The sequence below is a fragment of the Musa acuminata genome, chromosome BXJ3-1 (genome assembly GCF_036884655.1).
Source record: "Musa acuminata AAA Group cultivar baxijiao chromosome BXJ3-1, Cavendish_Baxijiao_AAA, whole genome shotgun sequence".
Lineage (NCBI taxonomy): Eukaryota > Viridiplantae > Streptophyta > Magnoliopsida > Zingiberales > Musaceae > Musa > Musa acuminata.
The window spans coordinates 39,401,398-39,417,260 of NC_088349.1; the positions used below are offsets into that span (position 1 = coordinate 39,401,398).

The 15,863-nt window shown below is 46.2% G+C and overlaps 1 protein-coding gene across 1 annotated transcript; it reads right to left on the reverse strand.

Moving 5' to 3' along the window:
- Positions 1 to 6,048: 6,048 nt before the first annotated feature.
- On the reverse strand, positions 6,049 to 7,799 carry LOC103973329 (probable receptor-like protein kinase At5g20050). Its single transcript, XM_009387864.3, has 2 exons — positions 7,343 to 7,799; positions 6,049 to 7,231 (listed from the first exon to the last, which is right to left on the reverse strand). The coding sequence occupies exons 1-2, from the start codon at positions 7,414 to 7,416 to the stop codon at positions 6,049 to 6,051; spliced, it is 1,257 nt and encodes a 418-aa protein (XP_009386139.2). The 5' UTR covers positions 7,417 to 7,799.
- Positions 7,800 to 15,863: the final 8,064 nt, after the last annotated feature.

Consider the following 15,863-nt stretch of genomic DNA (forward strand, 5'->3'; position numbering starts at 1 on the left):
GATCAGATAATGGTGGCGAGTACAGGGGTCCTTTTGAGAATTATTGCAGGTTCCATGGTATTAGGCTTGAGAAAACAGTTCCTAAAACTCCTCAGCAGAACGGTGTGGCAGAAAGGATGAACAGAACCATTGAAGAAAGGATTAGGTGTATGCTTTCCCACGCCAAGTTACCAAAGTCATTTTGGGGGGAGGCTATGAGAACTACAGTTGACCTGATAAATCTTTCTCCATCAGTTCCTCTGCAAGGTGATGTTCCAGAGAGAGTATGGAGAGGAAAAGATATATCTTATAATCATTTGAGAGTCTTTGGGTGTAAAGCATTTGTGCATATTCCCAAAGATGAGAGGTCCAAGCTTGATAATAAGGCAAAAGCATGTATCTTCTTGGGATATGGTCATGAAGAGTTTGGGTACAGATTATGGGATCCAGTGAATAAGAAGATTATTAGAAGCAGAGATGTTGTGTTTCTTGAAGACCAATTGTTTGATGATGGTGATAATGTTGAGAAGCCAGAAACCTCTGTTTATATTCCTTGGAGTTTGGGTCCAGTTCCTTCACCTGTAGTTCATGATGATCATGGGGGAGATGAACAAGAAGATCATGGTGAGAATGTAAGTGATGATACACCTACAGTTGATGATGCTGAACCAACTGAACAAGCACCTCCACCACCAGTTGAGATTCCATTGAGAAGATCCACTAGAGAGTGACAACCCTCTACCAGATATCCTCCACATAAGTATGTTATGCTTACTGACGGGGGAGAGCCAGAAACTTACCAAGAATCTATTCTACATGAGAATAAGAGTGAGTGGGTTAAAGCCATGCAAGAAGAGATGAGATCCTTGCTTGAGAACCATACCTATGACTTGGTAAAGTTGCCCAAAGAGAAGAAAGCTCTCAAGAATAAGTGGGTTTATAAATTGAAGACTGAAAACAATAGCTCACAACAGAGATACAAGGCACGACTAGTTGTGAAAGGATTCAGTCAGAAGAAAGGTATTGACTTTGAAGAAATATTTTCTCCGGTTGTGAAAATGTCCTCTATCCGAGTTGTTCTTGGTTTGGCTGCCCGCTTGAATTTAGAAGTTGAGCAACTTGATGTAAAAACAGCATTTCTTCATGATGATTTAGAAGAAGAAATTTACATGGAGCAACTAGAAGGTTTCAAAGTCAAGGGAAAAGAAAATCTGGTATGTAAGCTTAAGAAAAGCTTATATGGACTCAAACAGGCACCTAGACAGTGGTACAAGAAGTTTGATTCCTTTATGATGAGCCAAGGGTATGATAGAACCACATCTGATCATTGTGTGTTTATAAAGAAATTTTCAGATGATGATTTTATTATTTTACTGCTATATGTTGATGATATGTTGATTGTTGGCCATGATGTTGGAAAAATTGAAAAGCTTAAAAGAGAGCTAAGTCTTTTGCCATGAAAGACTTAGGATCGGTGAGACAAATACTTGGCATGAAGATTCTTCGTGATAGGAAGAAAAGGAAGATTTGGCTATCTCAGGAGACTTACATTGAAAAGGTTCTTGAAAGATTCAATATGAGTAAAGCCAAAGCAGTTTGTTCTCCACTTGCAGGTCATTTCAAACTGAGTTCGAAACAATGTCCTACAAGTGAGAAAGAAAAAGAAGAAATGTCCAGAGTGCCTTACTCATCTGCAGTAGGCAGTTTGATGTATGCTATGGTTTGTACTAGGCCAGATATAGCTCATGCAGTTGGAGTTGTTAGCCGATTTCTCTCAAATCCTGGAAAGGAACATTGGGCAGTAGTGAAATGGATATTAAGATATCTAAGAGGTACTTCCAGGTTGTGTTTATGTTTTGGCAGTGATGAACCTGTGTTAGAAGGCTACACAGATGCAGACATGGCAGGTGATACTGATTCCAGGAAGTCCACTTCAGGATTCGTGATGACATTTGTAGGAGGAGCAGTCTCTTGGTAGTCTAAGTTACAGAAGTGTGTTGCTCTATCAACCACAGAAGCAGAATATATAGCAGTTACTGAAGCCTGTAAGGAAACTTTATGGATGAAAAAGTTTCTACAGGAATTGGGCTTGAAACAGGAAGTATATACTGTTTACTGTGACAGTCAGAGCGCCATTCACCTCTCCGAGAATTCAACATATCATTCTAGATCCAAGCATATTGATGTGAGATATCATTGGATTCGTGATGTGCTTGAGATGAAAGAATTACAGTTGGAAAAGGTGCATACCAATGATAATGGTTCAGATATGTTGACAAAGTCTTTGCCTAAGGAGAAGCTTGAAGCATGTAGGCGAAGAGCGGGCTTGGTACAGCCCACCATATGAGCTGGAGGGGGAGAATTGTTGGGTCCAGCCCATATGTAGGCTTGGACAATTGGGCCTATTGAGCCCAAATCAGTAATTAAGAGAGAAAGGGCAAAATTGGGCAGCGTGCAACGTGGGTGTGTGCACAGATCATATTGCAGCGTGCGTGCGGCGGCGTGCAGAGAAAAAAAGAGGAGAGAGAAATAGAGAGAGAAAGTAAGGTTTCTGAGTTTTTCTGCTTGACGATCGGTGGCCAAACGTTGTCAGTTTCGGCCCAAATTTTATGTGGAGAATCCTTGCAGCAAACTCTACAATCCTAACGGCATTGATCTGCAGTTTACCCTCTCTAAGGTACTTTCCTGCGATATCTACTCTGTGAGACCCAGAATTCTTTTTAGAGGAGATCCATCCTATGTGATGAAGATATGCTATTCTTGAGCCAAGATCTATGATCTTGATGTTATTCTGATCCTCTAGTTATTCTAGAGAAGACATACTGTAAACCTGTTATCATTATTATTGATAGTGGAAGTTTGAGGTGGACTACGGTCCCGTGGTTTTTCCCACATTGGGTTTTCCACGTTAAAAAAATTTGGTCTCACTGTGTGATTGATTTATTGCTCTATTGTCTATGCTGTGTTGATTGATTTAGCATTTTGATATCAAGTTGGTATTTTGATGAGGAACCTATTTTGATACACAAAGAGGGAAAAGAATTATTCCGCATTAACAGGTTTCTTCCCAACAGGATGAGAGAGGTATTTATAGACTTCAAGTTGATTCAAACTTAGAGACTAAAACTTTCCCATCCCAGGTTCCTCGAGCATGGGTGGTACCACCGCCTAGTGTCAGTTTGACGCTGACACTACCCCGGGTGGTACCACCGCCCAGGTCTGGCGGTACCATTGCTTGGGGGGCAGTGCTGGGCAATACCATCGCCTGACACAATCTCAAAGACTGTGCCACGACGATGAGATTTCTTGGGGCACTATTTGGGCTTCTTATTAGGCCCAACACAGTTCTTACATGGGCCTAGCTAGCCCCTAATTGGGTTGGCCCAAATCCAAGCCCAATTACGTGCTAACTACGAAATCCTAAAATATTTACTAAGCTAAACAAGTCCCTATGTCTATTCTTCTAGCGAGCTTCTAACGAACTTTCGACGATCTCTCAGCAATGTTCCAGCGGACTCCCGACAAGCTCCTGGAGTTCATAATGAGTTCTGACGAGCTTCTCTAGCAAGCTTCGAGACTTCTCGGCTAGTTCCTCCAGAACTTTTGATCAACGTCTAGACTTCCGACAAGCTTTCGAGCTCCCAACGAAGTCACGTCTTTGACTCTAGGACTTCATTTTGCTTCATGCCTTGTTATCGTAGTTAATCTTGTACATATAAAACACACTTTGATCTAGACAATTAATACTAAGCATTAATCAAGTTGTCCAGTATGTCATTGGGCCCTTGAGGCTTCGTCTGATTCTTCGACGTATTGTCCTTGAAAAGACTCAACTCTATATAAATATCTGCATGGAGGTCAGACGTGTATTTAATTATTATTGAGTGATCGTTGAGGGAGATTTCAAGTGTCACTGCTTGTTGTGAAACTTTAGTGGTGTATTTTTATATAAGTTAGTCCTTGCTAAGTAATGCCACCTCCTTTATCTTTATTCAAATTATCCTATAAGTAGAATTCTTTTTATATGAGCCTTTAGAATTATGTTCATGAGATGTCTTTGTGCATAGGCTCAATTCTTTTTATATGAGCCTTTAGAATTGATTCAAAGATACACTTACCACTATATGAGCATATGCTCTGTCAACTTTAGTCATGTAAGCATTACCTTATTTTCATTATTGTAATCATATAAATTAAAGTAAGTTTCAAGTTCATCTATACATGAATCTAATACCTTATGTTGATCAAGCTATCATACGAGGATATACTGATGTGAGCCTTGACTTGAAATGATTGAACTTTTGCTCCTATAGTTTGCTTTGTGACATCTTCTTCAAATTTGTGTGTCTTAGATGGAGACGATGCTCCCTCTTTCATTGTTAGATTGGCTTAGGTTTTCATCTAAATCATTATAATATTCATTTGTTGGATTAATACTGTTATTTGGGTAGTAAGATCCATTAAAGCTATCAGGGTGTTGGTTACTATCCATTGCTGGTTTTTTCTCTGAGTGAGTACGTCACGAATTTGGATGCCTTCAAGCAGGCTGTGACTTTGGAAGGCTAGATAGAAAGAAGAAGGACATTGTTATTGTCCTATGACTCTGAAAGTTGTGTTCGTCTCTTTCTCGTCTTCTCTCCTCTTTTCTTTACTTAAGATTGATTGAACACTCGAGAGGGAGTATGAATTAGATGCCTTCAAGGAGATTGCAACCCTTATTTTATAGCCTTGAAGTGGTCAAGTTATAGTTATGTCATGATTTGGAGAGTTCTAATGCAGTTAAAGACTTGGAGGACTTTGATACCTTTAGGACTTGGAATTGACTCAAATTTGATCTTTGAGCCCGAGATTGGGCTTAGTCTTGGTTTATTTTGATCATAGGTTAAATTGGAGTTCGGCTTCAACTTAAGATCATTGTTAACATGCGTCCAATTTATTGCAAAAGCAAACTTAATGTTGTTTTGTCAGTTGAACAATATGTATATATATATATTATCGGATTCTCTTAGATTATTTTTATTCCTCTTTTCGATCTATACCTCATACATATGTAATTTGTTAATTATTTTTATTATTTATATAATTTTTTTCTTTTTCACTTGACTGTAATTGACTTTTATTTTTTTTACTCGTACGTGAATTCATTTATAAATCTCGATTTCGATAAATGAAAATTAAAATGGGAGACATAAACATGTTAAATTATGAGTCAACATTATTCTTAGTTCTCTCTTAAATTTTTTACCACAAACATGAATTTTCTCTTAACAAGCTTTGCTTCAGGGAGGCTTTCCTCAAACTCCAACGCTGCCGCTTGTTGTAGACTTAAGCACAAAAATAAGCAGTAGGGTGAGCAATCAATCTATCTTAAGAACAGTGGTGAGTAATCTTTATTAAGCTTACCAAACTGGATCAATAAATAGTAGGTGGTGAATGGGTGTGTTCATTATTATTCAGTAGGTGGAAGATAGGTACCTTTATCTACAAACCATTCAAGCAAGTTGGAGTCTCTCTAGCACATTGTTTTCTTTATAATATTAATGCTCAACATAGTCATGGATTAAAGGGACATTTTTTTGATTTAATATTTGAGAGAAGGTATCTATCTATCTGATAAGATCATTTAATCTCGTATTGATCTAGAAGTATGAGAATTTAGGTCTCATAACTCTCGTCATATCTCTCGCGATTGGATGACTCTTCTAAGATATTTTTTTTCTCTGTCTTTAATGTTTATGGTTGTGATTGGTTGAATGGTTTCTTCTCCATCATTTTCTCTCGACTTAAATCCAGTGAGTGATATATGCACCTGAAGCATTACTTAGCCCACAGTATAAGCATTTTTGGAGGCATTCAGGAGTGGTGAAACAAAGGAAGCCATACAACCAATGTCCCAACACTTACACTGCAACATAAGCTTAATTATACAGTACAAATCTTTGTGAATCATGAGAAAAGAATGAAAGGGTAGGATGAAGAATTAGCTCCTTGAGATAAAAAGTAGACACCGCAAATGAAGAGAGAGAGAGAGAGAGAGAGGCTGGGGTACGGTACAGCCGGAGAGGAGTGCTATCGACCGGACAAGTCCGACATGTCCAACGAATAGGATGTGGATAAGTGGCTCTCCAACCCTGAAACTGCAACTGCGGCTGCAGCCGCCGCACGTGTATCGCCGGCGGCTCCCTCCTCGAGAACGTTCGGCTCGTCGGAGGCTAAGATTCTGGAAATGAACATCTCCGTCTGCAGCGGCAATTCGTCAACGGCGATCCTCCGCTCGAGCATGTCCACCACGCTCGCCATGCTTGGCCGGGCCTCGGCCTTCTCATGGATGCACCACAGCGCCACATGCACCAAGGTTCGCACCTCTCTCTCGGCCGGCAGCTCCCCCCCGCTCTTGAGCCTTTCGTCGACCACCTCCATCATCCTCCCCTGCCTCACTTTCTCGTTCACGATCCTGGGGAAATAGGACCACGTCCTCTGGGAGGCCGCGCCGTCCCCCACCAGCTGCACGTTCCGCCGCCCGGTGACCATCTCCAGTAGCACCATCCCGTAGCTGTAGATGTCGGACTTGTCGGAGACGCCCGTCCCGATGATCCACTCGGGGGCCAGGTAGCCGCGCGTCCCCCGAATTGTGGTCAGCACCGTACTCTCGTCCTTCCCCATCAGCTTCGACAGGCCGAAGTCCGTCACTAGGGCCCGGAAGCTCTCGTCGAGCAGGATGTTCTCCGGCTTCACGTCGAGGTGGAGGACGCGGTCGCGGCAGTCGTGGTGGAGGTAGCTCAGGGCCTTGGCCACATCGACGGCCGCGCGGTACCTCAGCGCCCACGGCAGGCACTGCTGGTCTTCCCGGTGCCCGCCGGCGGACGGGAAGATCCACTTGTCCAAGGAACCGTTGGCGACGAACTCGTAAACCAGGAACCGGGGGCCGCCGGCCACAATGCAGTAGCCGAGGAGGCGGACGAGGTTGACGTGCTGAATGCTGGCGATGGCAGAGACCTCGGCGCGGAACTCGCGGTCCCCGCGCTCCGCCACGTCGATCCGCTTCACGGCCACGGACGTGCCATCGTCGAGGATCCCCCGGAAGACCGACGCCGACGAGCCGCTCCCGAGCAGGACCTGGAAGTTGTCGGTGGCAGCCACGAGCACCTCGAGGCGGAACTTGATGGGGAGGCCCGCGACCTTGCGGAGGAAGCTGTAGTCGACACGGAACTCCTCGCGTTCCACGGCCGATCGCCGCGCCATGGACATCTGCCTGCGGTCGAGGGCCGTGTACATGGCCAAAACCCACGCCAAGACCGTCAGAATCACGGCAAAACCCAACCCGAGGACGATGAAGAATACGAGGGAAGGGCCGAGGCAGAACCACAGGATGACGAGCAGGAACAGGAGGCTCACGACTACAGCAGCTGCAACAGCCTTTGCTCTCTTCGCCTCCATCGACTCAGACGACGCCCATAAGCTTAGGTAGTGTTCAATTCATAATCCAATCTCAAATTTATCGGAATAATAATTGAAGTGGGGATCAATGTCTACCATCTAATTTCCCTATTCTAATATGGCATGGGAGCTTAGGCTGAAGACTAATCCTCTCCAGCACAGCACGGGCATGAAAAGCCTCATCGTCCATACATAAGTTTTAGCACGGATCTTAAAAGGTGTCAAACATTTTTCAGCCACAAGCTAAAGCTTGACTTCCACACTGCTTAAATCCAAGTCGTGTTCATCAATGTATCAGTCCTGACAACTAAATAATTCAATCGCATTGACTTGTTCGAATTCGAGTGTAACATCATCATAGTTTGGGTATGATAAATGCGTATCTATGACGAATGTACTTGCGTTCGCTCTCGTCTTTCCTTACCACTAGCCACTGAATGAATGGAGAAGAGACCTGCCTTTCAAACTGTAATGTTTAGCAATATATATCTATATCAAGACATATATATTGTTATGTTTCGTATAATGGTTTTGGAGTTTTGTCGGATCAAACAGATCACAATTTAAGACATCAAACTGACAAATCGAATAACTGGATATGACTCGTTAATAAATTTGATCCACGTCAAAGGTGGAAAAAAAAAATTCTTGAATCAATTATGCAAACTATTATCCATACTTGGAAAATGGAAAATATGGAAAGTTCCAACTCCTTGGCACGTCGAACCGAAATGACTCGAGACACAATAAACCCAAAAAAGGATAACTTACATGACTCTTTGTGAGACCTCACTGCGATAGACTTGACATAAGATATCCTAGTCAAATACATCATCAACATCATCGTCATCGTCGGGAAGAGGCTGCGCAGCAGCAGCAGCCAACTCTGCTTCATGCCCGAAAAAGATGTGGATAGAATAGGTTCGATGGTTGACATTATCCTATACATTTGAAACCACAAATGAAGCAGCATAAGATGCTGATGGTCTTAGGAAGCATAATAGACAATTAGAAGCATAATTGCTGACACTGGACATTACTTGAGTAAAAAAGAGTGCAACATTTTATAATATATACAGCCACAGCAGAAGGTACTTTGACTTTATATAATATGTAATACAATGGTCTCTACTAGGTGATTAGAATATGATCATGATAACTGATAACGAATGTAAGAAAGCCATCGATAAATTAGACAAACCCTGATTCTAAATCTAGTGAAACCTTTTACAATGTCTGTATACCATTACACTAAAACAGCATGTCAAATGACATTCTTTGTTATATAAAAGTTCACAATTCATAAGTACGGTCTTCTGTAAAGTTCTTACCCAGGATAACTCGATTATCAAACTAACAACCAATTTTGCATCAACTATTCAAAAATTGATTATGTGAATGAATTATCCAACGCATATAAAAGAAGTGAAAAAAAACAATAACAAATGCAAAGGAAACATCTAATATAGATATCAAAAGTGCTTCACGTTGTAATCAATAATTAAAGAAAATCTGAAACCATCGAACAGAAATTGAAACAAGTTTCAAACTACTAAACAGTGTAACTTACTGTTTGCTGTGCAGCCAGGTCGATCTGAAGTTCCGGAGGTGCAAGAGCAGATGACTCTACAAAGTGAAGGCTTGGGTCCCTACCATCAAAAAATGTCATTAAATTTACCTTGCAGATATAATTCTACATGATGGATGCTTACACCAAAATGACTCTCATTTACCCTGCGAGTTTTCTAGCAAGATAAAGGAAGGACTTCTCAAAGTTGTAATTGCTCTTTGCAGAAATCTCATAGTATTGGAGGTTCTTCTTCCTGTGGAATGTAACTTGCTTTGCTTTAACCTACCTGTTTTTCACATCAACCTTGTTGCCACAAAGAACAATAGGAATATTTTCGTAGAACCTGCTCACAAAACAAGTTGAAGAATCGGACAGTTCAAAATGTAAGTGAAGAGGACAGTTTGTGCACATTCAATTCCAAGCATCTCGTCAAACAACCTGCATAAATCCCGGTGCCAAGTTGGAACATTTTCGTATGTTAACCTGGCTGTGACATCAAACACGATAATAGCACATTGACCATGGATGCTGTGGACAGAACATGGGAAGAGTGAGGTTCAAAACAACAAAGTTCACAAGAACAGTTACTGCAATGGTACCAATGTGACATCACAATGGCAGAAAAAAGAAGTTCAAACAATTTTGTGTAGCCCTCAAGGACTACGACCAAAATTATAATCTTTAATATAAAAAGGCCAATTAGCAATATTGCCACAACAGACGAATCAGAATGAACAATTTAAATGAGGACAACCAATTTTAAAAATCCAAAAAACATCTCATTGCAGTAATTTACTGGTCAAATTCCCATAACATTGCATCAGATATACTTTGTATATCAGATTGGTTATCTATTTATACTGTGAATCATATTAAAACAAAATTCATCTGATCTGATCTACCTGCAATTCTGACAATTATGATCAATTACGAAATAGACTAGGAACTGTTGGCTAATATGCAATGTCTTTGTGATCTGATATGTACAAGTAGATAATCACATAATGCTACTTGATTACCCAAAGTAGCATTTAGATATTTACATACCTTAGCAAGCCCTCTTGAAAAGGTAATCTTCTTAATGTTTGACCTCTCTTATGGGCCTAGACATAGAGCAACTTGTGTTTATACTGATTGTTCATTGTCTTCTTGAAATCGTGGCACATCTTAATTTTGCAGTTTTCCATCGACAACTCAGTTTTGCCTATCTAAGATGCATTTAACAAGAAACAATTCAATCAAATGCTGAAGGCAAAATAATGTTTTACAAAATAAGTTTCATATCTGGTTAGCACAGAGAGCAGATTTTTCAGAGTAAAAAAAGAAGTCATGCATCACAATCACAACAGAACTATTTGCAACAAATTAGATTTCTGATCAGCTAATATACCTAAATTAGTTACATGGTACAATAATTTACTCATTGTATCTAATGCCAATAGCCTCTAATCATTTGCTTAAATAAACTTCTTATGAAGTAATTCAGCATCAAATGTGGGCTGGCTATGAGAAGATAATACTATAAGAACTCAGTCCTTTTGTTTAGACATTAAGTAACAAGATATGTTAATAGTTGCAGCTTGCAACACAGAAATTAACCATCTCATACATCCATGAAAACACAATGATCAAAATTAAAAAGAATAAAATTTATGACATACTGGTATCCATCACGAAGACCACCAAATTTCTCCTGACCAGGTGGACCTCAACACCGGATCTTCCCACATTTTGTGAAGAAATCCAACAGGTGGACCTCAACACCGATAGTAGCTAAAAAATAAGTATATCCAAGATGTGGCAACTTCCATGATACTTACACTTATACTTCTCAAATTCACCAGTAAGATGCCTCTTCACAAATGTTGTTTTGCCTGTGCCAGAGATAAGTAAAGCATATACAATATATAAGAATTCATTCTTGTTCATTCAAAATAACAAAAGGGAAGCAAAATTTTGAGAACCCTTTTGTGTAGCAATAGAAGGAACAAGAGGTCCTAACTGTTACAGAAGGGATGTGAAGACGATGACTGGAAATGAAAGGAAAACAGAAACCTATGGTTATTGTTACGGTAAGTAACTTTTTTAGCCGTGGCCTCGGGGCCGACGCGGCTCGGTTCGGGGGTCCGGATGTCGGGGGTCTCGGGCGACGTCCCTCGGGGTCTCCTGGCGGCCGTGCACTATGGTTCGGGATCGGTTGTTCGGGTCGGCAGGTCGGCGGTTCGGGTCGGGAGGAAGCTCCGCCGCAGCACCGGGAAGAAGCGACACCGTCTTCGTTCCTGCACGCGGGTCGGGTCGGAAGCTCGGCCCGACCCCTCCGACGATCAAGTTAGCGATGATGTGGAGAGGGTTTTGGAGGAAGAGAAGTAGAAGTTCCTCCAAGAGTGTGTTGTGCTTCCCCCCTTGTTCGTTTAGAACTCTGGGGTATTTATAGATGAGTTTTGATGTTATCTGTCGTGCCCGCTTGCAGGGGCAGGACAATACCTCACGTGGCGTCTGACATGGCCACTGGGGTTGCGTGGAGAACTGGGCCGCCGCAGGGTATGGGCGAGCCTCGGTCGATGTGCTCCTGTGCCTCGGCCAAGCGCACGGGGTCAAAGCTGAGGTGGTTGGCTGAGGGCTGGTGACGTCGGCAAATGTCGAGTCTGCATCAATGCTTGCCTCCTCGGGCAGTGTGTCTACCTGGCGTGCTGACGTGGCGCGTTGCCATTTTTGCCACTATCATATTCCCCCCCTGAAAGGAGCTATGCGTCGGTTGTCACGTAGGGGAAGTCCGATGCATGGCTTCTGTCTCTAGGTAGGCTGGCCGTGTGGACGCAGTTTCGGGGAGATCGGAGCCGCGGGGGCGAGGAGCACGACGCAGGCGGGTGAACCGCGCAGGCGCGCCTCGAGAGCTGGGGGCCGAGGAGCACGACGCAGGCGGGTGAACCGCGCAGGCGCGCCTCGGGAGCTGGGGGCCGAGGAGCACAACGCAAGCGGGGTGACCGCGCAGGTGTGGTCTCGGGATGGCGTAGAGCCGAGGGCCGAGGAGCACAACGCAGGCGGGGTGACCGCGCAGGTGTGGTCCCAGGATGGCGTAGAGCCGAGGGCCGAGGAGCACAACGCAGGCGGGGTGACCGCGCAGGTGTGGTCTCGGGATGGTGTAAAGCCGAGGGCCGAGGAGCACAACGCAGGCGGGGTGACCGCGCAGGTGTGATCTCGGGAGGCGTAAAGCCGAGGGCCGAGGAGCACAACGCAGGCGGGGTGACCGCGCAGGTGTGGTCTCGGGATGGCGTAGAGTCGAGGGCCGAGGAGCACAACGCAGGCGGGGTAACCGCGCAGGTGTGATCTCGGGAGGCGTAAAGCCGAGGGCCGAGGAGCACAACGCAGGCGGGTGAACCGCGTAGGTGTGTCCCGGGTGCCGGGGGACAACTCAGGCGGGCAGGCCGCGCTGAGGTGAACTCGACGGTGAAGGGCCGAGAAGCTCGGCGCAGGCAGGCTGCGACCGAGTGACACCGCTCAGGCGGGCAGGCCGGTCTGCGGGGAGCTCGGCAGCGTGTGGCCGGAGGGTTCGGCGCAAGAGGGCCGACCGCGCCGGTAGTCTCGGGAACATAGTGCCAAGGAACACGACGCAGGCGGGCGGGCCGCGCAAGTCTGTCTCGGGAACATGGGACCAAGGAACACGGCGCAGGCGGGCTGGGGCCGCGCAGGTGTGGTCTCGGGTGGCGTAGAGCCGAGGGCCGAAGAGCACAACGCAAGCGGGGTGACCGCGCAGGTGTGGTCCCGGGATGGCGTAGAGCCGAGGGCCGAAGAGCACAACGCAGGCGGGGTGACCGCGCAGGTGTGGTCTCGGGATGGCGTAGAGCCGAAGAGCCGAGGAGCACAACGCAGGCGGGCAGACCGCGCAGGCGTGTTCGCGAGGGCCATGCGGCCGAGTAGCACGACGTGTGTCGGGCTGACCGCGCAGGCGTGGTCGCGAGGGCCATGCGGCCGAGTAGCACGACGCAGGCCGAGGAGGTAGGCTCGGGCCGAGAGACAACTCGGGCGGGCAGACCGCGCGGATGTGAACTCGACGATGAAGGGCCGAGAAGCTCGGCGCAGGCAGGCTGCGGCCGAGTGACACCACTCAGGTGGGCAAGCCGTTCTGAGGGGAGCTCGGCAGCATGTGGGCAAGCCGTGAGAATGCAAAAAGGAGTGGGGTTAGGCTGAAGCTAACCGTGAGCCGAGAGGCGATCAGGCAAACATGGAGCTTTCGCTTAGAAGAGACTGAGGAAGGGGCTAGATTCCTGGCACGAGGGTTACGCCGAATAGCAAACGCGGGTGCTTGACCGCTGCTACGGGGCCCGTCGCCCAGAGTCACTCCTCTTCCTTGCAGTCGCCTAAGCTTCCGCCTCGATGTACCGGTTGGCTCGCTGGAGCATATCTGGTATTGTGGTGGGGGGTCGCTCTACGAGGGACCAACAGAATCTGGAAGGTCGCAAGCTTACCATGAACGCCTGCACCAACAAAGAGGGGTGAGTATCCGGTAAGCTCCGGATTTGCGTGGTAAAGCGATCCACGAAGCATGAGAGGGGCTCGTCCTCTCTTTGTTTGAGTCCGAGGAGTAGTGCCGCGGAGGGCCTCGGCCGGGCATGGGCTGCGAAGTGGAGCTCGAAGTCCTTGGCGAGTTGGCCGAAGGAACTGATTGTTCCGGTCTTCAGGCCGGCGTACCACATGCGGGCTGGACCCCTCAGGGTTGTGGGAAACGCCCTGCACATTAAAGCGTCAGACGTTCCATGCAGCGCCAATTGGGCACGGAAAGCGACGACATGATCTGCTGGGTCAGTGGCGCCGTCGTATGCGTCCAGAGAAGGGAGCTGGAAGTTCGGGGGAACGACGTGATCTCGTATCTCTGGTGCGAATGGAGATCCTCGGTGTGAGTCCACCCCGAGCTCTCCCTCTGAGTTGCGAAACTCCTTCTCCAGTTCGTCGAGCCGCTGACTGAGAAGGCATAGCTGGGCTCGCAGGGAGTCTGTTGATTCCGAAGATAACACCTCGGGCTCCGGGTGGCCGCTCGGGTTTGTCCTTGCTGGATCCCCGAGTGGGGTCGGTCTGACCCGAGGAGAGGTGGAAGGCTCCAGAAGCGTCATGCGAGCCCGAGCGGGCGGCTCTTGTTGCCGTAGCGGCTGAGTCATGAGTGGGGGTGTCGGTTGGGAGATGAGCGGGATGATGGTTTGCACCATATCCGTCAGAGCTCGGACTTGACGGGCGAGGTCGTGAAAGGCCTCGGACGACACCGGCGAGGGGACGCTCGGAGCGCCCTTGGGCGGAAGCAGATCCAGATTGTCGACTGAACGCCAACCGCGTTCAGGGGTCGCGGGGAGGTCGTCAGGATCAACCTGAGGATCCCTCGACATTCGGGCCCTCCTTTTAGCACCAATCTGTTACGGTAACTTTTTTAGCCGTGGCCTCGGGGCCGACGCGGCTCGGTTCGGAGGTCCGGATGTCGGGGGTCTCGGGCGACGTCCCTCGGGGTCTCCTGGCGACCGTGCACTGTGGTTCGGGATCGGTTGTTCGGGTCGGCAGGTCGGTGGTTCGGGTCGGGAGGAAGCTCCGCCGCAGCACCGGGAAGAAGCGACACCGTCTTCGTTCCTGCACGCGGGTCGGGTCGGAAGCTCGGCCCGACCCCTCCGACGATCAAGTTAGCGATGATGTGGAGAGGGTTTTGGAGGAAGAGAAGTAGAAGTTCCTCCAAGAGTGTGTTATGCTTCCCCCCTTGTTCGTTTAGAACTCTGGGGTATTTATAGATGAGTTTTGATGTTATCTGACGTGCCCGCTTGCAGGGGCAGGACAATACCTCACGTGGCGTCTGACATGGCCACTGGGGTTGCGTGGAGAACTGGGCCGCCGCAGGGTATGGGCGAGCCTCGGTCGATGTGCTCCTGTGCCTCGGCCGAGCGCACGGGGTCAAAGCTGAGGTGGTTGGCTGAGGGCTGGTGACGTCGGCAAATGTCGAGTCTGCGTCAATGCTTGCCTCCTCAGGCAGTGTGTCTACCTGGCGTGCTGACGTGGCGCGTTGCCATTTTTGCCACTATCAGTTATCATATTACATATTAAGAAAGAACATAGCGCTAAATCCATGTTGATTCCAAAAGGCCAGTTTATAATCTAAACAATATTGTCAATGGTGATTTCCTAATTGTGACGACACAAAAAAAGATTAAATTCGACAAGAACAAAATGGCAAAAGCGTTTGATATCGGGGAGGATAAAATGCAGAATGAACGAACTCTTGAAGAAAAGATTAAATTTCGAAAGAACACCGACGGAACAGTTTTTCGGATAGAAAATGTCACAGTAGACAAGGAATGAACTCTTGAAGAAAAGTCGCGGTACAGTTGTATTTGCTAGAATGAGTGTTTTGGATAGAAAAGGCACGAACTCACGATAAAACTTAAATAAGATCAAAAAATAGTTCACCACCAAATTAAAATCACAAAGGGATACAGAAATTCACCACTTCAAGGATTATAAACGAGGATATAGAACAGAAATCAAAAGACTCACCACTCAAAGATGCATCCAAGAGATACAGAGTTTAAGGGGGTTCTCCAAGAGATCTTCTGCCAAGATATCATCAATTTCTAAAGTTCTTTCTAAGCCTTAAACACCAAAATAAATACTAGTGCATGAAACAACCCTTCATGCATAGGGAATTTCGAAATTAAGTGTTTTATAGCTGCTAACTAACTCCTTTAATGTATTCCTTGGTCACGAAGAAAAGCATTTTGTAATATCTTTAACTTTCTACAGGGAATATGCTGATGAGCTGTCATATTTGAGTAGGCTGAGTTGAAGACTATGAGGCAATAATATTGGTTGAAAAAAATATCATAGCATCAGCAAGGTCCATATGAGC